Below are 27,901 nucleotides of genomic sequence, written 5' to 3' on the forward strand. Positions count from 1 at the left end.
TGGGTTCATGACTCATCACCACACTGCATGCTGGGATAGGCTCCAGCACCCCCCCCACGACCCTGACCAAAAATAAACGGTTCAGAAAATGGACCTGTAAATGGATGGATGACCATAACAGGCTGCCACAGAATAACAAATGGAGATGTGAGCACTACCTGAGAACCAAGATGGAGTCTGCAATTAGATGCAGTATTTTCTAAGTCTTTATATGTATTCAGTTTGTTTAAAATGGTGGCCACAGGTTCCCGAGTAGCTCAACTGCACATCCTGGGCCCTGTAACACGGACAGTCAGTAGTTTTTAATTGTGGGATACGTCTTTCTCTGCTAACTGTGACCGAGAGTCCGCGGCGACAGGACAGGATCGGCTTTGTGTCGCGGTGTGATAATTCTGGGAACTTCCGCGGTGGCGAAAAACGGATTTTTCATGAATCGCACTGTGCTGAATGTCGGAGCTTGTGAATAAAAACACCGTAAAATATCTTCACGAAAAAAAATACGAGAGCGCGGAACGCCCTTGAGGCACTATCGACCACACGGCGCTGAGCCCGATTGATTTTGGCAGGTCACATTTCTGAGCGCGTGGAGCGCACCGCTTTAGTTTAGTTTCTCATGACAGAGCTCTCTCCGTAGCGTAAGTGGCGGCGCTCGGGCTGTTTCTGGGCACGTCGGCGATGCTCTACTCTTACTCTTCTCCCGTTCTCCTTTTTTGCAGGCCAGCCCACGACATCAGTCTGGAGGAGTTCGACGACGAGGATCTGTCGGAGATCACGGACGACTGCGGGATTGGGCTGAACTACGATTCGGACCCGTACGAGAAGGTGAGGCACATTTTTTTTTCTTTTCTTTTTCCGGCACGTTCCCTGAGGGTTCAGGGAGGGACGTTTGAGGTCAAGAACGCCTGCTCTGTGTTTTCGATGCAGGTGACCACAGAGGGTTCACTCTGCTGCCGTTTCAGGACAAACACAGAGGCTCTGTGGACTCTGCCATACTGTATATTAGAGAAGAACAAGCCTGAGCAAAGCACAAATATAAAAACAACAACACACAGCTCAAATTTGTCCTCTGTTTTACTCTGACCATTCTGTTCTTGATGTAACTGAAGGCTGTAGCATGGGAGGTTCTGAGTTTAGTGGTTTAAAATGCAGGGACCCCAGTTTTGGTGCCCATCTCTTTGGCTTGATGTTCTCATTTGATATATTTCTGTAAAAGGTAATTTGGGCAAAGCGGTACACAGATGAGAGCAACTGATCGGGGAGGTCTACTATGCTACACATATAGAATTACTTATGTATGCAAGATGATTAGATACTTGACACAAAAATAGAAATATATTGAAACATTAATATGAGTGTACAGTAAAATGACTCCCAAAACATTTATTATGGAAGACAATCACAGCCCAGAGCAGCCCATTTCCATATATCAAAATGGGCCCACTTAGACCTATCCAAGATGGACACCTGCAGATCAATGCAGAGACAGCTTGCACTCTGTCCTACTGCACTTAGCTCGCTCTAACAGAGGGTACGAGTGAGAGCAGGTTTGTATGCTGGTCTACCACAGGCTGTTGCATAAGCAGCCCTGAGAGCTATTTTTACCTCCTCTCCTGCTCGGTTACGGGAAGCATGTTCTGCGCCCCTGTGATTTGCATCTTAAGAGAAGTACAAAGCCATGGATTATTCTGCATGAACAACAAAAAGTGAAGGTGTTGTTAAATCACGCGCAGTAATATTAGGCAGCCTTCACGTCTGAATGCCTCCGTGAGTTCCAGACTGGGGTGTTTATTTCTTCCTCTCGTGCTTTTTGACTATTCTGCCGTGTCTTGTGACTGAGATCTCACCCTGATTCGTGGTGGTTTGTGGTTCCGTCTCCTGAGTGGTTGGTTCCGGCTCTGAGCGAGGCAGGCCGGTTGCCATGGTGATCCACGCCTTTTTTTTTTTGAGCCGCTCGCCTCCACAGAAAATGGGACGGGCACTCACCCCCGCGAGCCCTCCGCACTCGTACACTCGTTACTCTCTCTGACCTCCGTGGGGAACAGGGTTGAGTGGATTTACGCATCCGCCCAATCACCCTCCATCCAGAGAGCGTCTGCGGAAGGATTTTAACCACCAGTTTAACCTGAAATGACCTCAAAAACAGGCCGGAGCACACCCTGCTGGAGCCTGATCACTCCTGACAGAGCTCATTCAGATCCCTCCGCCCGCACGGGGAGGGCGGGGTTAGGAACTACGCCATGGTCACATGGTGCCTGCTGCCATGACGACCCCGGCGGCGGGCTTCCCTGGCCCACGGGGTCAGGCGTTGGCGCAGCCCTTGGCGGGCGAATTAGCATCAATGTTTGAGCGTGAGGGAGCAGGACAGACGGGCACCAGACAGGCCTGGACAAGTCTCGCTGGAGGAGAGAGAGCAGGGGAGGCAAAGCCTTCTGGACATCAGCCACTCTGCCCCTGGCTTATGAGCTGGAGAACCATATTCTTACTCTCCTGTGAGAGCTGCAAGGGTGGAGGAGAGAGTCGCACTTCCTGCATGCGTTTGGACCAGCTCACCGTACAGCTGAATTCGTCTCGTCTGCAGAACCGTTTTTCAGTTGGTTAATGTTCTGAGGGTTGCTTAGCTACAGCCAGTGGGGTGCTGCTCTTCGTCGCTCAGTTCCTCTGCCTGTAAAAGTTGTTTGTATGCAGAGCCTAATAACCAAGGCACACCGCCAGCTGGGAAGTAAAGTGATCACTTAATAGATTTTACCCTCTGACAAAACAGTAATGTAATCTACTTTGAAGCTGTCATCCTTCCCCCCCAAAGTCCTCAGTCATCATCACTCAGCCCCGTACACCTATCACTGCAGTGAAGAATTCCTAATATGCGTTCCCTTTATACAGTAAGCAAAGCAGGGTGCGTTTTCCTGAAGAGTCCCTCTAGGGGTGAGACACACTGGCTGAAAGTTCTCTTCGCCGACGCAAGGCTTTTGTGTTTAGCCCTCCTGCGTCTCCGTCCGAGTGTGTTTTATGGAGGTACACATGGGGGAAGCGCGCAAGCTTTTACCTTTTAGCCGCGGTAAATGTTTTATGTAACGGTGGCGCGTTGCCACGGCTGCAGTGAAGGGTCAGGTGACCTGCCGGAGCTGCCGCCACCGCTGCTGCTATGCAGAGGTCGAAGAGCCGCGCGGTGACGGCATCATCGGGTGAACCGGCGGGAACAGGACGTGGGGACGCTTGCGGGGACGCTCACCGCTACGTTTTAATTTTGCTCGCTTGTCGGAGTGGATATTTTTAGACGGACTGACGGAGATGAACGGAGGCGGCCGGTCCCCCCCCCCCCCTTCCCTCGTGCCCGATACAGGACCCGTCACTGCTGCAGTTGAGACCGTGACAGATTTATGCTGATTATACGCCGTAAAATGCAGAGACCGGGGGGATGCCTGTTTCAGAGCAAGCGGCCATTGCCCCAGAATAGCTCAGAGTGATTGTGCTCTCAAGCTAACAGGCAGGACTCTCAAAAAAAAGATCAGGCTACCGTGACTATTGACTGTGACTACTGACTATCCATCAGTGTTTGTTTCACTGTCCTTGAGGTGGCACATCAGAGGACTTGTGGAAGCTCTTCAAGGGCAAGGGAAGTGGAAGGGAAGTGACATCACTGACATGTAAAGGAGCAGGGTTTTCTTGCAACACGTGTGGCACATATACAGCATGTCACATTTTGTCCGGGCAAGCGGCTTTGCTCCAGACACGGAAAATGTAAATGTAAATGTCATGGTAAGTGTCACTACACGCGCGTGAGAAGTGGACAGCGCTGTGGTGATATGACGCATCGGGCCACTGAGTCCCGGTCTGATGACATCAGCCTTGATGTGCCCGGAGACGCTCTCTCCTCTCATTGGTTTTTCTGCGACCGCACGACTGGAGTGGATCCTATGCCTGACCCCCAGCTACAATCCTCCGCCTACACATATACAAACGTGCCATATCTTCTGTGTGTTGCCTTACAAAAAATTTTTGTAAGGCAACACACAATACATACTTTTAATATGTTATATCCATAGATTTCTATTATTATTGTTATTATTCCACAATTCTCATTCGGCAGTGACAATAAGAATTGTGCAAGAATCAAGTGACATGAATTCTGATCCAAGTAACTTTCACTTCAGCTCAATTAATGGCCAGACGGATTCCTGCTGCGCTGCCTGGCTAGTGAGTAATACCTTTAGGAGCAGGTTGCCAGATTTCTAATCCAAGTAACTACTTCAATTAAGCAATTACTCCCCATTGTGGAATGAGAGCTAAATTCCCCCTTGCAGCTGGCATCCCGTCTCAGCTTTCTAGCAAAATACTTGGAAAGCACTGCTCTATGTTCACAGCTCCCTTTATCCACAGTGTGAGAGAGCCACATGGTTTTACTGCAGCACAGCAGTCCTCACAGGAAGTAGGCTGGCACTGAGCACAGGAAGTTGGCCTAGTCTGAGCACAGGAAGTAGGTCTGCACTGAGCACAGGAAGTAGGCCTGCTCTGAGCACAGGAAGTAGCCCTACCCTGAGCACAGGAAGTAGGCCTGATCTGAGCACAGGAAGTTGGCCTAGTCTGAGCACAGGAAGTAGGTCTGCTCTGAGCACATGAAGTACACCGGTACTGAGCACAGGAAGAAGACCTACACTGAGTACAAGCAGATTGTGGATGTGCATGTTTTTTGGTTTTCTGTACATTTGTTTGCCCACATTTTTACGTTGTGACTTATTTAGCCGATGATCAGATTGATTGAGTGAGTCAAAATGTGTACAGTGATATTGTCTATACATTCTCAATACATTATGTTTGTGGAAGATTTGATACAAATGACACAGGACGAGACTGACGATCAATAAATAAATCAATTTTCGCGTTCTGGTACGGATGAGACAAAACAAGCGTATCAAATGTCTCCTGAGAAAAGGGGTGGGGCGTGAGTGGTTACTATGGCGATGGTACCCCGGGAGGGCTGATGTCACGTCTCTGTGTGGCCTGCTGCTCAACTGCAGCAGAACCGCCAGACCTCTCCATTACTGCAGTACCAAAACGGGTCAGCGTCTGAAATAACACACAGCAGTCTGCACCCAGCAGCTCAGACCTGTACTACACACACACACGCAAACACACACACTCAGACCTGTACTACACACACACACACACTCAGACCTGCACTACACACACACACACACACTCAGACCTGCACTACACACACACACACACTCAGACCTGTACTACACACACACACACACACTCAGACCTGTACTTCTCACACACACACACACACACACTCAGCCCTGTACTACATGCACACACACACACACTCAGACCTGTACTACACACACACACTCAGATCTGTACTACACACACACACACTCAGACCTGTACTACACACACACACACACTCAGACCTGTACTACACACACACACACACTCAGACCTGTACTACACACACACACACATTCATTATTCAGGCTGACAAAACATAAGATGCACAGCACCCTTCTGAAAGCCTTGTGTGGGGAAAAAAAGAATGCGTTTATTTTCTAAACCATCGCCGAGAGGGGAACATTTTCCAACACTTTGACACACAGCCTCTGAGTGAGGGGGTCCAGGGAGTCAGGATTGGTGGGCGCTTTTTCTCTCCCAAAATCAGCCAAGCGCCCATTTGTCACCTCTTTAATATTTTCACCTCCTATAAAAATGCAGTTTGTCCCCCCCCCCCCCCCCCCCCATCTGCCATGTATCTGCGGTAAACTAAGCCCCATTGGGCTTGGCGTACCGCGGATGTATGGTGCAGTGCGTAAGTATTTGGACTGTGACACGTTTTTTTTTGTTTTTTTTGTTATTTTGGCTCTTTACTCCAGCACATTGGATTTGAAGTAAAACGGGGACTATGAAGTCTGCAGACTGTGTAGGCTGTCTGGTTTAATCTTAGGGTATTTACCTCCATATCGAGTAATCCGTGTAGGAATTACAGTGTGGGAATATTTTATACATTGATTGATGTATACTGTATTAGCCTGATGCTAAATAAGTGGCTGATTTTAAGTGTAGCACACTCTGAAAACTGTTGTGTTTATATTTTAACACCCCCCCCCCCCCCATGTCTATTTGAGGACAACACATTTTGAGCTAAATCTGTATTTTTTAAAATGTATTTCCAGCTGAAAAACTGTGCCTCTGTGTGTTTTTATGTGAGTTTTAATAATTGAATTGCATTCTTACCAATGAGATTGAGGAAGGATTCAGCCTTTGATTAAAATCCTACGAGGTGCCTCCTCTGTGAGTGTGTAAGCTGAAATTTACATTCGCGCTGGTGCATTGAATGTGCTGTTCTGCATCGCTGTCCCAGTAGCGCCAAACTACTTTAGAAAATGAACTGAAGGGAAGATGATCATATGTGACCGTATTTCAACACTGACTGGGGAATAAGGCGTGTTTACTACCCACCCCCACCCCCCCCCCCCCCCCCCCCCCCGCCAACCCACCCCCCCCCCCCCCTTCAGCAGCCCCAGGGCTCAGCGTCTGGCTGCGGGCTGATTTGGACCTTGTTGTATTTGATTAATTGCCCAGCGCGTGTCCATTACTCTTCCCCCCCGATTGTGTCAGGAGACTGAGAGATGAATCGGCTGCAGTAGAGGACAGTCTCGGGAGTCACGCTCCTCGGAGGCAAAGGACTAAGTGCACAGATGAAGCATGAAAACAACTCTGTGTTAGGCACATACACACACACACACACACACACACATACACATGTATGCACACACACACGTATGCTCACACCACACACATATACACGCACACGTGCACTCACACACAACACATGCATGCACATGCATACAGCCTTACAGGCACAACTTGGTTCTTTCATTGTTTCCATATCAACTGAATTTTGGCAGGGTTTTCCCTCATGTGTATTTTATTTATTCATGTTGTAATATATTCAAAATGTGTGCTTGATCCAACCCCCCTCCCCCTCCCCCCAGTGATTATAAACTGTTCTACCAAAATATCACAGTAACTCAAATTGTTCCGGAACATTTTGTTTGAGGAGCCATTTTGTATGCACAGCATTGCTACTAAATGTTGGCCAAGGTGATGGAAAATATAGTGGAATATAATGTTTCTATTTTAAGCACTGCGTATTAAAATGACCTCTTGACTTAAATATCTCTAGCAGTTATCATTTAGTTCCTATTTCATGCATTATTGGTTGTTGACGGCAGAGCAGCAGTTCATAAGTTGAGTTCTGTTAAACTCACAGAAATGCCTCAGTCCGGCCTACTGGGTCTGGAAGCCTTTCAGATACAGACAAACCCGCTGACTGTTATATCTGCCTCCCGACCCTCTGCTGTCTGCTCATTCTGAAACCAAGCAACCCACGACAACAAAAATTAATTAATAAATAAATAAATTCAGCAACCGGAGTAGACAAAAACTGGAATACTGGGCTGTGTAAAGAATCAGACTTCTTTTGTGTTGGATGTTTATGTGGTTATCAGTCTGTGGACAGTTTCAGCATTGTAGAGTACATTGTTTATGAAAGCTATGTTCACAATGTTCATGCCTATCTCCATTGCATACAGTACTTTAGCCTATATGACGAGCTCATTTGGGTACTTGAGCTTGTCATATACCCTTTTCTGAGTTCTTTGTTCTCAAATGCAGGGAACAGAAATAAGTAATGTACATGAGATACACACATCTTGATGTCTGACCTTTAACCCTTCAAGGTGTAAGATCACAAATATGTGATTAGAATGTTCTTAATTGAACATTCTAATGCTGATGTCACAATCACTACTGGTAATTGAAAGCAATGGAGTTCTAGAACACTGACTTAGAATTTAGAAAGAAATAAACATTGCAAAAAAACCTACTCGTCAAAGGGTTAAATGAATCAACTAACCTCTGCTGCTTGTCGGTTAGTGGGGGTCTGGCACTCAAACATCTGCCAGGGGTCTAGACAGGTAGCGGCCTGCTGTGTTCTGTGATCCAATTAAGAGATAATGGGGGCCTTTCCGAGTTTTCATGTGGCTATGATGGATAATACTGAGGACCATTTTCCAAATCCCTAGGCATAGGCGCTACTATGGCTACTCCTTCCACTTCCAATAATAATAATAATAATAGTAATAATAAAAATAATGAAATAAGTGTGTGTGTGTGTGTGTGTGTGTGTGTGTGTGCATGCATGTGTGAATGTGTCTCTGTGAGTAAGTTAATGGAGGATGAGTTTAAAATCACTGGGGGGGGGGGCTTCTGTTCTTGAACAGAGGGAGTAATTGCTACTGTCAATCAAACACCCTAACCCCCCACCTCCAACATACACACACACACACACACACACACAAATACACACACGTAAACAAACACATAGGCAAGAACCCAGAAACATAAATAGTAATAAAGGTGTCCGTTTAGCACTACAGGATGAAATGGAAGCGCAGTGTGAGTGGGTAGCAGGTGCGGAGCGACAGCAGGTGCTCTGACCCGAGCTGAAGTGGCCCTCCTGTCGGGAAGGAGCGCTGCTTCTTAAACTGGTCGCCAGATGTACCGCAAATTGTTACCCATCATGCTCAGCTGCTGGGCCTGCTGGCGCCAGAGGAGACTCAGTCCAGATGTCCTTTGTGGGCTCTGTATTCTAAACAACACTGATGACATCATTATGTAGTATATCTCCTCCTCTGTTGACTAAGGAAAGCACTTTTCCCTCCACATATCAGTTGACTGACAGGAGAAAATGTAATTCTTAACAACAGGGACCCCTTATTGGTCAGAGGAAAAGATACGCCGTTCTAATGATTGTCATATGTAAATTCACTGCTAGTGGCTGGGTATAAATCAGTACCTTTACAGTGTGGCAGAGCGTCTGTTTATCTCAGGCAGTCTTGTCTCTCGCCTGAGATTCTGAGAAATCTTCTACCCTGATCGTTCTGCATTCACGTGAGGCGCATGGTGATTGCAATTGCAGCTTTGGATTTATGCGTTTGCATTATCAGAGCCTGTGATGGACGTCAGTCTTGGCTGGTGAGGAAAATGGTGGCGTTGTGAGGTAGCTACGAGTCATGGAACATTCCAGAGAGTTGAGTTTTTCCCCCCATTTTTTTTTGCTTTCCTGATATTGGTTAAACCCCAAATTTTTTAGATTTTGCCATTACTGTGATTTTTCTGTCATTACCACTCATTCTCTCTCTCTCTCTCGCTCTCCCATGCTCTCCTTTTCTTTGTAAATCTATATCGCTCTCTCTCATTCACTCACTGCACAGCTAACATTGTAAAATGTTAATGTGCTTGGAGCCTGATTCAGCATATAGGAAATCATGCTTTTTACCGTCATGATTACTTATAATCAGTCTTGTTTATGCCTGTGTATTCTCAGGTAGCTGTCAGGTTACAAGCTAATATGCTCTGCTTCCCACCACCCACACAATATCAGATTATGCTCACAGCAAACAGACTTCAAATATTTGAAAGTTTGGTTTCCACCTCTTGATTCACCCAGTTAAATTATGAGTCTGTCAAAGCAGTGTTACTGTTTCAAGGTTATGCTATCACCACAAATAATACCCGAAGACAAATTCATACAGTGTTGTGGTGTACTTCATACTTAAATTGAACTTTTTGGTACAGGCTGCATTAACTGGCTGCGACTACAAACATTCTTTTAAATCTGTTGAAATCGTTATTCTTTCTTTTTTTATTTTTTTTTAACCAGCCCTCAGTGCTTTTGCCAACATTATCATTTGTGGTTAAAATTTACAGGTTTAATTCTGGCATGGTCCTCCTCAATATAATATGTCGCTTTCTATGAAGAAATTCAGTTTTTATGATTATGGTGAAAGGTCTGAAAATAATTACTTGACTGAACTCCGGACTGGTAATTGAGTTAACAGCACAATCGTACATTGTTAGTCAAACGCTGAAGATGGAGGACTCAGAGTAGGAATTATTTTCAGTGGGTGGATTAAGGCACATTATAAGTGAGAAATGATCCCACCTTTGAAGGAGATGACTCAGAGGGAGAATATGTTTAATCGCTAACACTAGCACAGTGCATGCCTTATTTTAGGCCCACATTCAATGTATCTGCCACACTCTCTACCTTTAACTCTGGTTTTCTAATTTAAGCATTTTTGGAGTATCTGATTTTCGTCTTGTTGTCTGGGGATCTCTCTCTGGAGGAGAGGAGGGAAAAAAAAACACACTTACACTCGGGCTGAGCAGCAGTGGAGATGAAGACATTTGACACGAGCCGCCTGAATCCAGAGAGTAAAGACTAATCCAATCAAACGGGCCGCTGGACCGCTTTAAGGGAAAGGAGGGCCTCGCCAAGCCAGACACAGTAAAGGCCGGCCGGGGGGGGGGGGGGCATGTTGCAATGCTGCGGCCGATTCGAGGCTTTATCGCGTGCCATTTTACAGGCTGCGAGTGGGGGGGCAAAAACAAGATGTCGAACCGAACAGAGGGCTTTCATATGCCGCGGGGGCCGCCCGCCAAGCTGACGGCCTCCTGAGTCCGCCACGAAACCTTCCGATGGCGGGAGACGCGTTTGTCGAAAGGCGCGATCGTTCGCTCTCCTGAGTGTGTGTACCTAATGCTCATGTCTCTCTGGCATTACTGCGCGAGCTGCCCTGTCTTTCATGTTAAAAACGAAGGTGTACTGGGACAGTGAGATGATTCAGGCCAATCGGATTTTTTTTTTTTTTTTTTTACATTTGGTCTGCAAATGCATGAATTTAGTCAATATAGCTGCGAGCGTGCCTGTCGTATAGCACGCATTCATCCATTAAGCAAATCCAGGGCAATCCAGGTGAACTCCTTTCAGCGATTTGCTCTGAGGTGTTGGGATTGATTTAACTGATTTTTGATTAATGCGCCTGATTGGATGGGAGCCTCTGAGGGCTGGGATATTAATGGTGGCTGCCGGGGAACAGGCATCGTTCTGAGGCGGATGCACCATACAGGAGTCACGGAACATTCCGGAAAGCCGAGCGCTCTGCCCATCTTCTGTTTCCCTGTTACTCTGAGATGCACTTTATTTTTTTGCAACCACATGAGAACTTCATGGTGCTGAAGCAGTTAATAACTAAATATCTCTCTTCTTTATCTTTCTCTCTCTCGCATAATTTATAGGATTGCCTCATCCTGGAGAAAAACGATGTCCATCACCCCGTCTGCTCCTTCCAAGACGACTTCCAGGAGTTCGAAATGATCGACGACGACGACGAGGACGACAACGAAGAGGAGGACGTGGAGGAGGAGCCGGAGACCCCGCCCTCTACCTCAGTCTCGCCGCCCTCCTCTCCAGCGCTGGGCACGCTGCAGAAGAGCCGGCCAACCACACTGAACCTGACCGCCGCGGTCTCCCAGGTGACCGCAGCCGACCAACCAGCTCCGGCTCCCTGTCGCGCCCCGGAAGTGGTCATAATATTCTCGACTCATAAAACAGGAAGTGTCAGACAACACTTTTCAGCAGGATGAGTGCTTTCAGCGGTGCATTTCAGTGACACTGAAGACTCTCTCTATGTCTCTCTCTTGCTCTCTCTCTCTCTCCCCCTTCCTCCATCCCTCCCTCACTCCCTCCCTCTCCCCCAACCAGGACTCATTGAACAACAACAGCAGTTTATCTCCACGGAAAGCCAGTTGGCAGGATTCTGTCCGCAACCCCGCCTCTCAAGGTAAGACCACGTCTGGAAAGCTCTTTTTTTTTTTTGGTCAAAGGCATCATCTGTTTTAATTTGTCTGGGGCTAAGTGAAGGCTAATGCATATTAATCTCTTACAGCTCTACCACAGAGCCAAGGTGTCCAGTGCCTATGAATTGAATTGATTTGCATACAGACTGAGGCATGAATATTTCCTTTTGTGGGCAATGCCACATTGTAATGTATATTAGCTTATTAGTTTTCTGTCTCAGTTTATCATGTAATGAATCAAAATTACTCTCATCCTAGTCTTTTACCATTAACTAATAATAGAACTGGAAAATAAAATCTACTGTGCACCCTTATGCGAATCACGGTATTAATTTCCTACATCGTATAACCTCGTACAGCCTCTTTAAAATGCTGTTATAGATACAAATTTTTATAGTTATAGAAATGCTGTTATAGATTCAGGCTATATATTGTGATTTCGGGTGTAGATGGAAAATAAATCCCATTCTGGGTCAGATATGCTCGTGAAGAAGGTATTGTCATGAGCCCAGTTTTGTATCACACCATTTTTGTCCAGGACTGTGTCACATCTGGATGGGTGGGCTTGTTGTTTTTTGTTTTTTCTTACCGTAGGACGATTGTCCCCGGCCCATTCTTGCCTTGAAGATGCTGACCACGCCAACGGCCAATGTGCTGCCGCCCCGAGTCTCGAGTCCCAGAGCAAAGGTACTCCCCCAGAACAGCCCGGGGACACTGGCCACACTCGGTCACCCCTCAAACCTCTCCTGTACGACCTCGAGGGCAACCGACGGGAAAATCCGGAATACGGTAAAAAAAAAAAAAAAAAATTTGCCCAAGCCTACCCACGAAGCCCGCATCATGACCATCCCCCCGTTCACCACCATCTCCACTGCGTTCCTCTTTCTCTCTGTTTGCCAGGCATCCTCTAAATCGTCTCTCTCTTTCGACAGGATCTTTTGGTCAACACAAAACGTCCAGTGGGCCAGATAGCGGTGCGGAACCCAGCGCCGAACTCTCCGGATCGACTGAAACCGTCCCGACTGTAGAGGAAGCACAGAGCTCCGACACGGAGGTCGACCACGACCTGAACAGCGACTCTGCCAAAAGGTGCCAGTCCAGACAGACCAACGACACGTACACCGTCACCTCAGAGTCCGCCGCCGACCCCGAGCTTGAGAACGACGTCACCTTTGACGGCACGAGCAACTGTCTGTCCACGGCCCCGGTGGGCGGGGACGCCGGCACCCCTCTGTCTGACGAGGAGGAGTTCGACAAAGAATTCGACATCATGTGCAAAGAAGGCTATGATGACCCCGCCTGTAAAGGAGCAGGGGGTTTGTCCTACGTGGAGTTCCCTTCGATCGAGCCGTTCGAGCCAGCTTCCTTCTCCAGCTACGTGTCGTCCTCCAGCCGATCGGACGCGGACCTGGGGGGCGCCCGCAGCGAAAGTCAAGCGGCGCCTCAAGACGCTCCGTCCGCCGCGTCGCACGACACAAACTCTCCTTCCTCTGACCCTGGCATCGCAGACATGAACAGGAAATCTGGCAGGCGGTACGCGGCGTCCGACCTGAACAGCGACGACCTCAGCTCGCCGGGCTCAGACTCGGACATCGAGGGAGAGCTGGAGGCGGCCTTCGCCTGCGGCGGACCCCTGGTCAGCCACATGATCTCGTCCATCTCGGAGACGGAGCTGGACCTCACCAGCGACGACAGCAGCAGCGGACGCTCCTCCCACCTGACCAACTCCATCGAGGAGGCCAGCTCCCCGACCTCCGACCAAGAGCCGGAGCTGGAGCTGGAGCTGGAGCAGGACAGTGGGATAGTCGCCGTCAAGGCCGCCCTGCTACTCGGCCAGCCGGATCCTGTCAAAGACGAGTCTTCACCTATAGCCCCTTCAGAGTCACAGGTCCTGCCAGACCTTGAGGACGGCCAGGCTCAGCAAGGTCTGCAGGACGTCGACGACTCAGCCCGTGAGCACGAGCACGCCGTCGACCCAGACGAAACGCTGCCGCCCGCCGCCCGCTGCGAGGACGGCCTCTCCAGGCCGCTGGTCCTGAAGATTGAGCCTGACCACAGTCTGGAGAGCTTCAAGAGATCTTTCTACCTGCCCGTGGGCCCCAAACTCATGCCCACTGTCGACGACAGCGAGTGTGACTCGGACTCAGAGTCGGAGGATGAACTTAGCGAGAACTCGGACTCCCCCTGGCTCCTTAGCAACCTAGTTAACAAGATGATCTCGGAGGGCTCGTACCCCATCAGCTGCCCAGAGGACTGCTTCAAGAGGTCTCACTCCATCGCTGACACCATATCCCCATCCTCAGACCTGGAGACAGACGCTTTTAACGAGTCCATAGACACCGAGACCCACCCAGAGACAGCAGAATTTGAAGCGGCGAAGGGCGAAGTGCAGGTCGAAAGCTCAGAGGAAACTATGGACCCAGGTGTGAGAACGAGTGCAGATGGTATGGAGGCCCCTGCAGCCGTGGACAGGAGGATGACCTCAGGGTCTGAAGAAGATGTGCCGGAAATGAACCCTAGATCAAGCCCCTGCCTGTACCTCAGTAACCCCACCAACGACATGATCAGCCCAGTCTTCATGGACGGATACGACACCAGGATAGCGAATCAAGTGGCCTCTGAACTGGACTCGAACCAAACTCACCGTGCCGTAGACTCCAAAAACCTGCGGCAGGAGGAGGCGGAGCCCAACAATGATCTCTCGATGGAGATGAACAGACTAGAGTCGCCGTGTCCCAGCGAGAGCGTGGCGAGCGACAAGGACGACGGGCGCGAGCAGAAGGAGGAGGTGAGCGCGATGGACCGCATCAAGGAGATAAAGAACAGCCTGACCCTGGACATCCCCACCGCCCAGACCAACCGCTGCTTCAGCTTGACCTACTCCACCGAGAACGAGGAGGACTCCCTCTACCCCTTCGGCGACGACTACCTGGACAGCTGCCCCCCCGTGGACGACAGCGTGGAGGAGCTCCCGCCCGCCGACGCCCTGAGGGCGGCCCGGCAGCTGGACGAGTCCCTGGCCTACGACTCGGTCAAGTACACGCTGGTGGTGGACGAGAACACCACGCTGGAGCTGGTCAGCCTGAAGCGCTGCACGTCCGTCCTGAGCGAGGACAGCGAGGTCTCCGGGGGCGACGACGACGACGACCGCCGCCACCTGGAGCTGGACGACGAGTTCGGGCGGGGCGGGGAGCGGCCGGAGGACGAGGTCCTCAGCTCCTCAGAAGACTCTTCCCCCGAGGCCGACGCCCCCTTCTCGAAGAAGTTCCTCAATGTTTTCGTCAACAGCACCTCCCGTTCTTCCAGTAAGCACCCATCCAGAGGAGTATGATTTCCTTCTAGGAATTGTGTGTTTATTGTTTTTTGTTTTTTTATTGTTTTTTTTAAGTTTTTGTACTCTCAAGATAACATGTCACAATTCATTATATCCTATTAGAATCTGTCAAAGCATTGTTCAGTGATTTGACTTGGAATTACAACCATAAGGGTGGCTCTTTATTTTTCACAGTCATCAATCCTCCTGCTGTTTTTGCCATTGCAGAGATAAGCCTAGCCTTAAGGCTATGCTTATCAGCAGACAAGCCCCCCTTTTTTAATTGCATGTCACATTGACTTGTGGTCTCATTTATATTCTTTGAATAAGGTCAATACTCTCCTCATGCATGTTCCCAGAAGATGCCATTCTGTCTAAAATACACAGATATCTTTTCAGTCCGTTAGGCAAATAATGGATTAAAATTCAATTACGCTCTGACATTAATTTAAGTGTCAGGGGGTCTGTAAAAAGAATGTCGCCGGTCTGTATGCATACACAGATAGTATCACATTAGAAGAGATTAAAAAATCACAGCTGGGTGGCTGGGCGTTATTAAAGAAGAGCCTCCAAAAATCCCATCAGCTTCAAAAACAAAGAGAAGACACATTGAATGCCAAACTCAAATTTTGGGTCAGTTTAAATAAAATGCATTTTGCAGAAACACTGCAAGATTTATTTTCCTTAAGCTGGCAACATTACAAACAAGATGTTTTTTTATTTATTTAGCTGTTGCGAAGTTCTGTGTTAATTCCATTGCTTGGCATTGGAACACTTGGCACAAAGGGCCTGCGCTCTGAAAAACGGAGTAAATTGCCTAATTAATTATTTAATCCATTATTTCAGATTACATTTTTTTTTCAAAAAGGTATGATTTCTTTAAATTTTTCCAAATCGAGGTTCAGGAAAGGGGTTTGATGGGACCTACCAAGTCAGGAGCTCTCAGATTTGTAAATTATTGGTGCATGAGAACAGTTTTACAGACATTGAGAGACCTTCACTCACTTCACACATTTATTTTGGTATGTGATCACGCCTCATTCTGTGCCGGGTATAATGTGATGTTGTATCTCACCCAGGCACAGAGTCCTTTGGCCTTTTCTCCTGTACAATCAACGGCGAGGAGAGGGAACAGACTCACAGAGCCGTGTTCAGGTGAGTAATACTACGGGTCGCTCAGTCCATGGCTTTCCGCTATGCCAGGGGTCCTCAATCTTACCCAGAAAGGGCCGGTGTGGGTGCAGGCTTTCGCTCCAACCAAGCAGTTGCAGACCTGATTCTACTAATGAGCCACTAACGTCTTTGCTAAGGACCTTGATTAGTAGAATCGGGTGTGTTACTGCTCGGATTAAACAAAAGCCTGCATCCACACCGGCCCTCTCTGGATAAGATTCAAAACCTCTGCGCTATACTCTCAAGTTCCAAAAAGCTCCTCTTGTGTCTCCACAGAGGATGACCCTTTCCAGTTTAAGGGTTCTTTGTCAGGCAAAATGGTTCAATCTGGGAGCTTGCACAATTTTCACACCTGCCTTACAGGGTTCCATAAAGAACTAAAAAGGGTTCTCCAATGGAGACAAGCCAAAGATCAATTTTCTTTCTGAAAGTGTACTGCTGTTTGCTCAGTCTTGTGCTAGGGATGATAGTTTTCAAATGCGAGGTGACACAGGCCACAGGAGCAGGGTGTGGTGACATCAGCCTGATGGTACGCCTCTGGGGATTAACTCGAGAAAGCCTGGAGATCGCATCAGAGACATGTGTGAAGCAGAGCTTGTCACAGGGGACATCTCGCCGTGAAAATAATATCTCTGGAACATTACAGAATGCAGACATAATGGGAAGCAATTATGAAACTGGCCTGAGGCTGTTTTCCATGCACAGTTGTAAGATGTACTGATATAATTTTATTTGCATATTTTAGACTTTTTTGGGTGTGTTAGTTATTTTACGGCATTATTTGATTTTAAATGTAAAAGCAAAATGATTTAAAAACATCTATTTTATCGAAACTGAACATCCTTCATCTTAATACCCTTTGCATATATCTGCATGTAAATGTGGCACTAGCTCTACTGACGTTGTGACTGTATCTGCTGCTGTATTCCAAGACAACTTCAGACCTACTTCAAAACACTCTTTTAGACTTTGGGTCCAACATTAAACAATGAATATAATATCTAATAAACTGTCCCAGCCTGGCCAGCCTGGCTTCAATTTTAATGACAAGTACAACTTTGAATAACAGCTTGGGCCAGATCATGCGATCATGACTGTTCAGTGGAAGAGGAAGAGCATTTGTTCAAGCCGTCATCCCTGCGGTTTTTGGCTATGACTGTGTGTGCACAGAAGTGAGCGGCCATGTTTGGTACCTCAGAGATACTCACCCCAGCCTACATGCATCAGGGCAGCCTTTTATTAATGGTCCAGAAAGGGGACTGGCTTTGCGGTAGCATGAAAGTTAATTGATGGGGATGTACTGCACTGCCCTCGGGGAAAGCAAAGCAGCTTATCCTCCAGTGCTCCTCTGTGGGCTGTGGAGCTCGGACTCTCTTTGAAGCGAAATCGCATTTGCCACGCCTCTCTCGACCTCAAGAGGTGCTCGACGTCCGTCAAACCCAAGGGCGAGAATGTGTGACTTTCTCAGCTTCTAAAACAGATAGAAAGGCACTTCAGGAACAGGAAACATCACTGTGTAATATTCAGTGTTAACTTACTGTTGGGAGGTGGATAGGATTTGGTAGCTAGAAGGTTAAAAAGGCTACCATGCAGGCTCGACTCATCTGTTAATTACGCAAATAGCATCCCTGCATGCATACGGTCATGTGAAAAAAAAATACTGGACAGGCCTGGTTGCCTGTACAAATGGGTAGCATAGCTGCAAGAGACCTCACTGACTTTGAAAGAGGGGTTATTGTGTGGTGGATAGACTGAACAATGCAACTCAATTTACTGATGTTTTGTGAGCTGCGGTGTCTGCGGTGATGTAGCAGGAAACTCAGGGGGAAATAAATGAGAAACAGCGGGCAGCATCGGGCATGTGTGCACGCTCCAAGGTTGTGACACCCGTGCGTTAATTTGAAAAGCAAGGCAAAAACAGGCAAGCGGCGGGAGGCATGATGACAGGTTTCATGCATAATTTACACATCACGGCCTTCGCAGTCACCAGATCCGGACCCAGTCGCGCACCGGCAGGCTGTTTTGGAACAAAGCCAGAGGCTGCATTTTCACACTTACATCAACTAAGTGTGAGCTGATTGACTTTCTCTGGGAACGAGTGGTGTTGTATTCCTCCAGCAAAAATCCAAAAGCTGTTGGATGCCATTCACGAACAGGCACTCACCCAGGGGCTGAACACCCAATTAAATTACTTTACATGGGTGTTTTCTTTTAAATTGAGTATTAAGTAAATATTGAAATGTGTTCATGATCGATTATTTTTCAATATCCTTTGTGACTGTGCTTTGGTAAATGGTAAATGGACTGCATTTATATAGCGCTTTTATCCAAAGCGCTTTACAATTGATGCCTCTCATTCGCCAGAGCAGTTAAGGGTTAGGTGTCTTGCTCAAGGACACTTCGACACGCCCAGGGTGGGGTTTGAACCGGCAATCCTCCGACTGCCAGTCAATCGGTCTTATCTCCTGAGCTATGTCGCCCCAGCTTTGTTTGTTTCTGGTCGTACTACAAAGATTTGGTTGTATTTTATTCTTTCGTGCTACAATATGAGTTGTGGTGTTCCAGCGTGCCTAGCTCTGTTGATGCAGCATGCTCTGACGTCACGGAGTCACCGAGGCAGCAGGTGTCGTGGCGACAGCTCGGTTGCTAACGAACGCAGGCGGCGGGCTGCTGGGAAACGGGAGTCGCGCCACCTGCCGCCCTCGTTACCATCCCATGATTAGTGCCGAACGCTCGCCTCTCCTTCCTCTACGCGCCGGGGTCGGGGAAGCCTCCTCCGGATATGGAGGGACCGGAGGGGAACGGAGGGACCGAGGTGTAATAAGAGACATCTCGTTAGTCTACGATTCCAGAGCTCCTCCACGCGATTATTTATCTTCTTTGTCGGCTGTGCGGATGGGCGGGGACTTCCTGCGTAGCAGGCTACCGGGTCTGAGAGGAAGGGGAGCCGCGGGTGAGCCGTGTAATGAGCCGGGGCGGCTGCTTTACCGGCGCGACCTCCACATGCCGTCTGTAATTATGCAGTCAACCCCCGATCCCACAAACCGCGCTGGAGAAACAGTGCACGCGCACAGTTAATTAATAAATCTAAACATCCGTACACATCCGCTGCGGCTCGCCATTCTGTCTTTCAGATAGACCGTAAAATGATGTCTGTACACTGGAGAAGGCGGAGAGCTAAAGAGTGTCTATTAAACTTTGCTTTTTTTAATGCACCTGAACTCGGTTACTCCGTTACTTTTATTTATGTTGCGCTACCAACCAAAGTACAGCATGTTCAACCGGATGGGTTTTTTTCAATGGGCTGACCCACACAAAGCACCCTTTTCCCATTGTCCCCTGCATGAGCTTGCATCAACTTACTTTACATATAGCTTTGTCTTTTAAAATGTTAGTAAATCAGTACCAGTAAATGGAAAAATACGATTTTTTGCACCACGGTTCGCTGGATCAGCTCTGGTGGCAGGTCTGATTGCAGACGGCATATGCACCTGCTTAGCATAACCACCCACATTAATATTATTTGTGGTACTGGTCATCTTCTCTGTTCTTTTGTTTGTCAGTTTGAATTCACCAATTTGTATATATTTCTTTGCTTATATTGTTATTATTACGCCACCTCGTCCTCCCCTCAGGTTCATTCCCCGACATGCGGACGAGCTGGAGCTGGACGTGGACGACCCGCTGTTCGTGGAGGAAGAGGAGGATGACTACTGGTACCGTGGTTACAACATGCGGACGGGGGAGCGGGGCATCTTCCCCGCCTACTACGCCCACGAGGTGGTGGGACAGGTGAAGGAGCTCGCAGGTGAGCCAGCTTGCTCAGGTGTTCTGCTGCTTGCCGTAATCGTGATGTCTGTCTGTCGTCTGCCGTACGTAACCGAGGTGAAGATGAGGATGGCTGTGGTGTTGCAGGGACGAAGAGGAACACGGCCTGGATGGAGAGCTTCAACGCGCAGTTTCTGGGCTCGGTGGAGGTGCCCTATCACCAAGGCAACGGCATCCTGTGTGCAGCCATGCAGAAGGTACGGCCACGCCCTTCTGTACTGGACGTGCTCAGAATGGCTGCATGTCCTTTGACTTGATGGGCACAACCTCACCAGCAGGGGGAGCACCATTATTTTCACATTATGAGCAGCACATAACAGCCTAATCATACTAGGGCTTAAACTGCCTCCTAACAACTAGTTTTAGCTTTCGCTAATTTTACTTCATGTCTTGCACACAGCAAAATGCAACTTAAAATGCTGATTTGCAGATTAAAGTGGGGACATGTAAACTTTTCCTTTTAAACCCTAAAGCACAGTAAAGAAACAATGTGCATCTCTATGTCTTAATTCCCAACAACCTCGGCCACTGATTGGCCAGTACTGTATGTCCAGCGTATTCCTCTGGCAGTTGGCGCCTGTGTTCTGGGTGTTGTAACAGTTGCCCTTCGGCCCATCCTCCTTAGATCGCGATCGCGCGGAAACAGACGGTCCACCTGCGGCCCCCGGCGGTGTGCGAGCTGGAGGTCAGCCTGCAGGGCGTCAAGCTGGTCATGAGCCTGGACGACGAGTTCGGGTCTGTGGATGAGGTGAGGACGAAGGGGGTGTGTGTGTGTGGGGGGGGGGGGGGGTCTGAGGGTACTGCAGTGGGAGCAGAGGCTGCTGGGTAAGACTTTCCAGTGGCTCAGAGGTATCTGGCACATTTCGCTTTGCCCCCCCCACCCCGGCTCTCCTGCTCCCAGCTGAGCGCTGGGGCTGAGTGCAGTTTGACATAATGAAGTTAAACCTCCTCCATCCGTTTGCATTCAGGCAATTAGCAGACACTCCTTTCCATTGCGCACTTCCATTTTTGGGGGGACAAATGAAATCAGTTTTATTTGTATTGAGCTTCTAACAGAAAACGGTCATAAAGACGCTAAACAGAATAACAGAAAAAGAGGCAAAAACCAGGCCTGAACCCCCAAAAAAGCAAGCACAAGAGGTAAAAATAAAACTCCCAAATCTTGAAGAAAAAACTTCAAATGATGGTGAGAAAAAGCTCCACGATGTGAAGAAATCTCTGGAGGAACCCGGCTATAGAGGGGGAGCCCATCCTCCACTGGCCAGTGTGGGCTGGGGTTTTTACATGCAATGCATTTGCACAGCAGGATAGTTTATTGAAATAACTCAGGTTAAGCACCTTGCTCAACAGCGCCCCCTCCTGGGAATCAGCCCCCACAGGCTCTGAATTGCAGCCCACTTCCCTGTCATTATGACACACAGCAGACCAGCCCCCGCTTTCGCTCACCGTACGCCTCTCTGTTCAGTTCGACAGGTGCAGCCACTTCTTCCAGATGAAAAACATCTCCTTCTGCGGATGCCACCCAAAGAACAACTGGTAACGTCCGTCACAGTGTACAGCGCACGCACCCACAAGCTCCTCCGCTGACCTTTACCGGGAATGGACAGCTGCTTTTGTTTCATGTGTCTGGACGAAATCTATTACTGTCATCACTTGTAATTGTTTTTGAGATTACATGAAGAAAATGTAGGACAGGAAGTACATTTCTGAGCTGGCTGTTTGTTAATTGCTTGTTATTTTTTGTCATTGGGTCACTGTTTTGAGAGTGTAACCTCACCACTAGATGGCGCTAGTGGACTTCAGCCATGCTTTCTGTCCCCTGAAGCTACTTTCCTTCTGCAAATTATCCTTCTACAAAGATACTAAGGGGATTTAATCACAGGCAAAGGAGTTTGTCAGTTGTAAAGCGCTTTAAGATCCTAATATTTATGAATGAAAAGAAATTAACGTGGGATCTGTGCCAACAAGCTAAAAATGTATTTAGCTTTTTCATTTGGTACAAAGATACAAAGATGTTACAGGGTGCATGATAATGCAGTCCAAAGATGGGTTCTGTCCTATTACATCTGTATTACTGTATATCTTATAAAAACAGTTCTGCCTTAGGTCCATGGTAGAACATCTCCATTCCTGCATTTATTATAATAGGAACTGTACGTTAGAACAGAAAACACCCTCTCTTATTCTAATACATGTGACTGATGTAGGAGGAAGCATAGTCTTATAATCCCAGTGGTATTTATTGTGTCTCGTCTGTGTTGCAGCTACTTTGGGTTCATCACCAAGCATCCCATGCTGAACCGCTTCGCCTGCCACGTGTTCGTATCCCAGGAGTCAATGCGTCGCGTGGCGGAGTGCGTGGGGTAAGGTCGCGCCCTGCTCCTCATCATTTGCCGCCCTTTCCTGGGCGAAATCTGTAACGAGCTCATCCTCGACCCCCCACCACCCCCACCTCACCCCCACCCGCACCCACCCACCCACCCATTAATCGCAGCCTCCAGCATATCGGGTTTAAATTATTTAAGGTGCCAAAGTCTCATTTACACCAGCGATCAGGATGATACAGTTACAAGCCATTAGCGGGAAAGACCTTATAAATCTTATTGTCAGCACTATGGGAGGTCCAGACTGCTCCATTAACAATGGAATAATCAGTGACACTCATAGACACCAAATTAGTGTCAGAATGGTAGAAGGTGTGCTACATTATAACAGTTTAAGAGCGTAGAATTATAGGGGTGTGTCTGATATTTTTGTCAAAATGAGTTATTTAACATGTAAACATTTCTGTGCGTTTTTTTTTTTGCTATACAAACAGATGAAGTAACTTGAGATTACTTTTAAAATGTCGAAACTAAGTTTGACATAACGTAAAAGCTAACACTGGTGCAACACATTGAGTTCTTATCTTATCTGTATATTCTGATCCTAACATTGTCATTTTTTATCTTGGTCATTTTACTTTGTTGGAATTGTGTTTTCTCGTGTTTTGTCTTGTCTTTGAACATCCATGTCTTATGTGTTCATGTTGATGTGATGTGTGTCATTGATGTGATGGGTCGGTTGAACAAATTACTTAAAAGAAATGAGAAAAGAAAAATAAGAAAATAATAATTGAGTTTTGAAAGCCGACATCAGTAGACAGCGAGGGTCTTGGAAGAAGCATGCTGTTTATTAATGGCCGCATGAGCAATGACCTTTTGACCTTGCAGAGCACAGATAATCAGCTTAGTTTAGTGACCTCGCTCTGTGCATCTTGTTTGACTGTTTGTCTTTGCTCGGATTAGACGGTTTGAAGGCTATCTGTCGTAAGCCACCTTGTCGGTACCATTTGTCAGTCTATAGCAGATTAATCTGTGACAGTTTGTGAATGAAAGATTAAATCTCTGCGAGATTTAAAGCGAGAAATCCCCCTCCTCTCCCAGTGTCCGTCAATCTAAAACACACTAAAACTGATAGAAATAATATTTTTAAAAACCCAGGCCTTTAAAAACACCCCGAATCATTTTTCACACAAAACCACAGCCAGGTTAATTTCAGCGCGTCCGTTTTTTCTCCCCTTCCAGACGAGCTTTCCAGGAGTATTACCAGGAGCACCTGGAGTACGCCTGTCCCACCGAAGACATTTACCTGGAGTAGGAGAGATGGAGCCCCAGAAGAAACATCCTCTACTGATGCCGTGCGTTTTTCAAAGGCTCCACCAGGGGGCGCTGAGTAGCTGTTCTGAACTGATGGCTTTTTCTCCCCCTGATCTTGAATCACATTGACAGAATGCCCAATTTCCTCTACCTTTTCTTTCTTTTCTACAATACATTAAGAAACACGAGGAGACTGAGGAGCTGCTTCTTAAAGAGGACAAATCTTGTCATAATAAATTAGTTAAACAACTTCAAAAACTTCAGTTCATGCATGGCTTCAAGGGTATAGCACACAAACATGCGATGTTAAAAAAAAGTGAAAACTGACACACAAAAAAAAAACTAAACTAAAAGATCTGTTGAATTGTATGGATTATGGGTTGGGAATATATATTTTTTTGTATCTGTAGCAGACAAACATAGCATTACCAAAATTCAAGAGTCTGTACATACGATTGTGTAAAGAAAGTACTAATTGGATTTATACCGACGTTTAAACTCAAGTGAAGTTGGTTGTGAGTGCAGATAGAGGTCTTAGCTAGATCAAATTACCAGACAATGGAACAAGAAAATGGAAAAGCCAACTTTCTTAATAAATATAGTGTAAATATGCAATTGCATTAGGAAGTGGGTAGGAACACTATTACTTTGTGGTTGGGGAGTGGTTATATGCTACACCTGTGTAAATATATTCTGTATGTATAGACATAGTAGAAATAGGGGCTGCTCATGACTGTGTTAGCAGCGTACACCTCAATCATTACCAGATGCTGAACCGACAGGGGTTGCCATTGGTCTTTTTATCTGAGGGTGGTTTTGGAATTCTCCGGAATGTCTTCTTGGGACATGACGGTCGCAATCCAAAAAAAAAAGAGGGGAGAAAAGAGGGGGGCAAGGGAAGAAGCCAGAGGTATACCGGAAACAGTCATTCAGGAGGATTGCTCTCGGTGGGGAAAAGTTCCAGGTTGAGAAACGTGATTGCATTACTGCCCATTTCTGTTATGACCATTCCTGTCTGTTGATGCTAATGAGGTCATTCTGCAGCCAGGGGGATGCTGGGATACCACTCAGCTTGTGTAGACCGTGACCGTGTGCACAGTCGTCACACAGCTACATAGACACCACTTGACTAAGCTAACGTGTTCCCCTGGTAACTCGCATGGGGAAACGTGACTGAAGCTTTGACTTGATGGCATTGCAGAATGATACGCAACCGTTTAATTTTCTTTTGAAAATACTTATTTTTGGTTAAACACAAAATAATTTCTGGAGCAGTGTCTTACACACTGTAAGCCATAACTTTACTGACTGTTGAACACTGTTGCTGTAAGGTCACCTGTTTGTAGATAAGTGGTCTCTCTGAGAAAAAGACTGACATGCATGAATACGGTGTGTGTGTGTGTGTGTGTGTGTGAGTGTGTGTCAGGGAGATAGAGGCAGATTAAGGCCATTTATCATGTTGTGTCAGAATCTCAAATATACTATTGTTTCATGGTGTAAGGCCTTTTTAACTATTTTCACGAAATATCCAGAGAATGATTCTTTGATATGGACAAAATCCATTATTCTGTTGCAGTGTGGAACAATATTGAATGGTGCCATGTGAAAACCTTCTGTTTGCTTTCTTATCATTTTTCCCAGCTATTTGCTACACGTACAACCGAAAGTTGAATCGCCGAATCTTCTCTGAGGGCATTTAGCACGTTCTTGTCATAACCTGGGACACAATAGAAAACCCATCTGTGGGCTAAACATGCCCCAGTGCCACCGTTAGCTGTGATAACTGGTTGTGATTACATGCGGGGAAGTGCTGGTATCCAAAGCAACATCTCCGCCTGTCTCCTACTCTGCCCCTAATGTGATCTCGCCGAATCCCCAGGGAATAAAAGCCTGTTGTTGTGAAAACGGCTGTTTTATACGAGATAAGAGTGTAATCCGCGGTAGGACCCTGCATATCATCCGCTCCCAATTGATGCTGTTTATGCTTGTCCTTTTCTTGCTCACTGTGGGCTGTGGTCAGGCCAAGTGAAGCATCCCATTTCCAGGAGACGAACAGGAAGTTATTCGGGCAAAGATGTGTCTTACAGCATAGTCCAGGGAAATGCACTTTGGGAGAAACAGAATCTGTATTGGCTGGTCTTGGTAAGCAGGAAATGGCTTTTCTGGCCGCAAGCCGCGAAGCAGTCGTCCATTTTGAGTTACTGTAGATACTGTGCCTTTTTTCCTTAAAGTAGCTTTTTCTCAAATCCAACATGACATGATAAAATAGCAGGGAGATGGAATAACTAGACTTATTTGAAAAATAGTTGCAGGGGTTCCCATGTTAAATTCTATTTGTACTCAAAGCTGAGAAAACTATTTTAAGACTGAACAGGAATTCAATATTTTCAGTGTAATTAACTCAATCTTTTCAGTGTAATTAACTCATGATATTTGCTTTTATTGCTTTTTATTATTGATTTACAATGTAGCAAAAAATGACATAAAAACATGATATTTTGAGTTAAGTCTTAAGAGCGCAGCGTGGTTGGGGACGCTGTGCTAGTTGGATTTCACTGTGGTCTCCATGCTAAAGATACGGCAGATAATATGCCATGTGCCCCCATGAGAGTTAAACGGTAAACACACCTAACATTGGTACACTGCTGCATTTCCGAAATATGGTCTCAAACTGTGCAGTGAATCTTTTTTTTTGTGTGTGTGTTTTAAATAAACTCATGACAGCTTTTTGTGTTTGAGTTTATTTGCTGTTTGTTTGGCCTGTGCGGAAGATCTCCACATCTACTATTGCTAATTTGCAGAGTAGCCATTTGGCTAATTGGCTCTTTCATACTTCTTGTTCCTCGATATCCCAGTTGAATACAGTGCTTTCTGTGACAACAAAGTGCATAAATACCTTTCAAGTTGAAGAGGCTATAAAATTTGATTGAAATGCATATCACTGTTGTGCATCTGCATAATGTTTAAATGGAATTGCAATAGTGTCCTGTTGTCATGGGTGGAAGTTTGTGACGAGACCATTAGCCGATGAGAGGCGTGTTTTGAAGCACATAACTTAATGTATTGTGGGTTAGATCATTGTAAATCCAATAGAATGTCAACACTGAAACTGTGTCATTTATATTTAGTGCGCTACGAAAAAACAAATATGTAAAACACAGACGGAAGGGCCGGTACTATATTTGGCCCAAAACGCCACAATGGGAAAATTGTAAAAAAAAAAAAAAATTATTGTACAGGACATTCTGTTTTCCTATTTTTAGCCAATTTTGTTTTTAATGCCGATTTATGTTGTCTTGTGTCTGTCCTTAACTGTGATACATTAAAACTGTGTGAGCACCATTTTCTACACGCCCAGTACTTACTGCAAACGTGTCTCTTCCAGGCGGCATACATTACCTGCGTTTGGGCGAGTGACACGACTGTAATTATTCTCCAGGCTCCCATCGCCGGCTCCACTGCAGTAGACGCCTGTGTTAGAGCTGTGTAGAGAACAGGGGCCCAAGCAGGACTTGTACAGTTAACTTTCATAAAGAGGCCTCTCGCTTCTTAAACGATAGCGTATATTCCGTATACAGCAGTGTATCCCTTAGCTTTGTGTCCGCGCAAGCACAAAGGTTTTCAGCATTTTACAATCTCGAAATGGCTACTTTTAAATACACTCCTGTCCTGGTAGACACACCAGCTCCCCCAGGTTCTCGTAACCTGTATAATCCGTAATGGTGTAACTTAAAAATAAAATTCTTCACTGTATAACAAAAAAAAAAAAAACCAAACAAACAAACAAACAAAAAAAAAAAAAGAACACTTCAGTATGTGATGATCTATCTATCTTGTATCTTCAAAATAAGGACTTGTAAAAAAGAAAAAAAAAAGAAAAGAAAAACACAAATTTATTCACACTGACTTGTCATGGATTTGGTCTTACAGTATGAATAAAATATATGCTTGACGTCAGTTGTCTCTTTGTCTTTGTATGTCTGCATAGATGTGTCATCAGACCCTGTGTCACTGCAAGCCCTTCTCTTTTCTTGACTTCCCTGGCACCTAAATTGCACGTTTCTGTTCAGAATTAATTTATTAAATCACTTTAACAATGTACCAGCATGGCACAAAGCAAATAATTTAATATGCTGCTATAAAACGGCTGCTTTGTTCAGCACCTTGATCTTTTCAACCGCAGAGAATGTAGCCTATTACGGTACATTACGTAAACGCTGAGCTTCTGTCAGGGGTGCATAGATCT

The 27,901-nt window shown here is 46.5% G+C and overlaps 1 protein-coding gene across 3 annotated transcripts in view; it reads left to right on the forward strand.

Moving 5' to 3' along the window:
• Window positions 1-27,612, forward strand: part of mapk8ip2 (mitogen-activated protein kinase 8 interacting protein 2) — a 40,893-nt gene extending 13,281 nt beyond the window's left edge. For 2 of the 3 annotated variants that reach the window (XM_035426116.1, XM_035426115.1), the window contains exons 2-13: window positions 717-822; window positions 11,143-11,379; window positions 11,609-11,687; window positions 12,298-12,492; window positions 12,636-15,008; window positions 16,096-16,171; window positions 19,825-19,997; window positions 20,105-20,214; window positions 20,643-20,765; window positions 21,483-21,553; window positions 22,282-22,380; window positions 23,584-27,612. In XM_035426116.1, coding sequence (XP_035282007.1) covers window positions 717-822; window positions 11,143-11,379; window positions 11,609-11,687; window positions 12,298-12,492; window positions 12,636-15,008; window positions 16,096-16,171; window positions 19,825-19,997; window positions 20,105-20,214; window positions 20,643-20,765; window positions 21,483-21,553; window positions 22,282-22,380; window positions 23,584-23,656 — 3,715 coding nt within the window. In that variant the 3' untranslated portion in view covers window positions 23,657-27,612. The remainder of the gene's footprint in view (window positions 1-716; window positions 823-11,142; window positions 11,380-11,608; window positions 11,688-12,297; window positions 12,493-12,635; window positions 15,009-16,095; window positions 16,172-19,824; window positions 19,998-20,104; window positions 20,215-20,642; window positions 20,766-21,482; window positions 21,554-22,281; window positions 22,381-23,583) is intronic. The other variant, XM_035426117.1, reaches the window with a different exon arrangement.
• Window positions 27,613-27,901: the final 289 nt, after the last annotated feature.

Source organism: Anguilla anguilla, chromosome 7 (assembly GCF_013347855.1).
Source record: "Anguilla anguilla isolate fAngAng1 chromosome 7, fAngAng1.pri, whole genome shotgun sequence".
Lineage (NCBI taxonomy): Eukaryota > Metazoa > Chordata > Actinopteri > Anguilliformes > Anguillidae > Anguilla > Anguilla anguilla.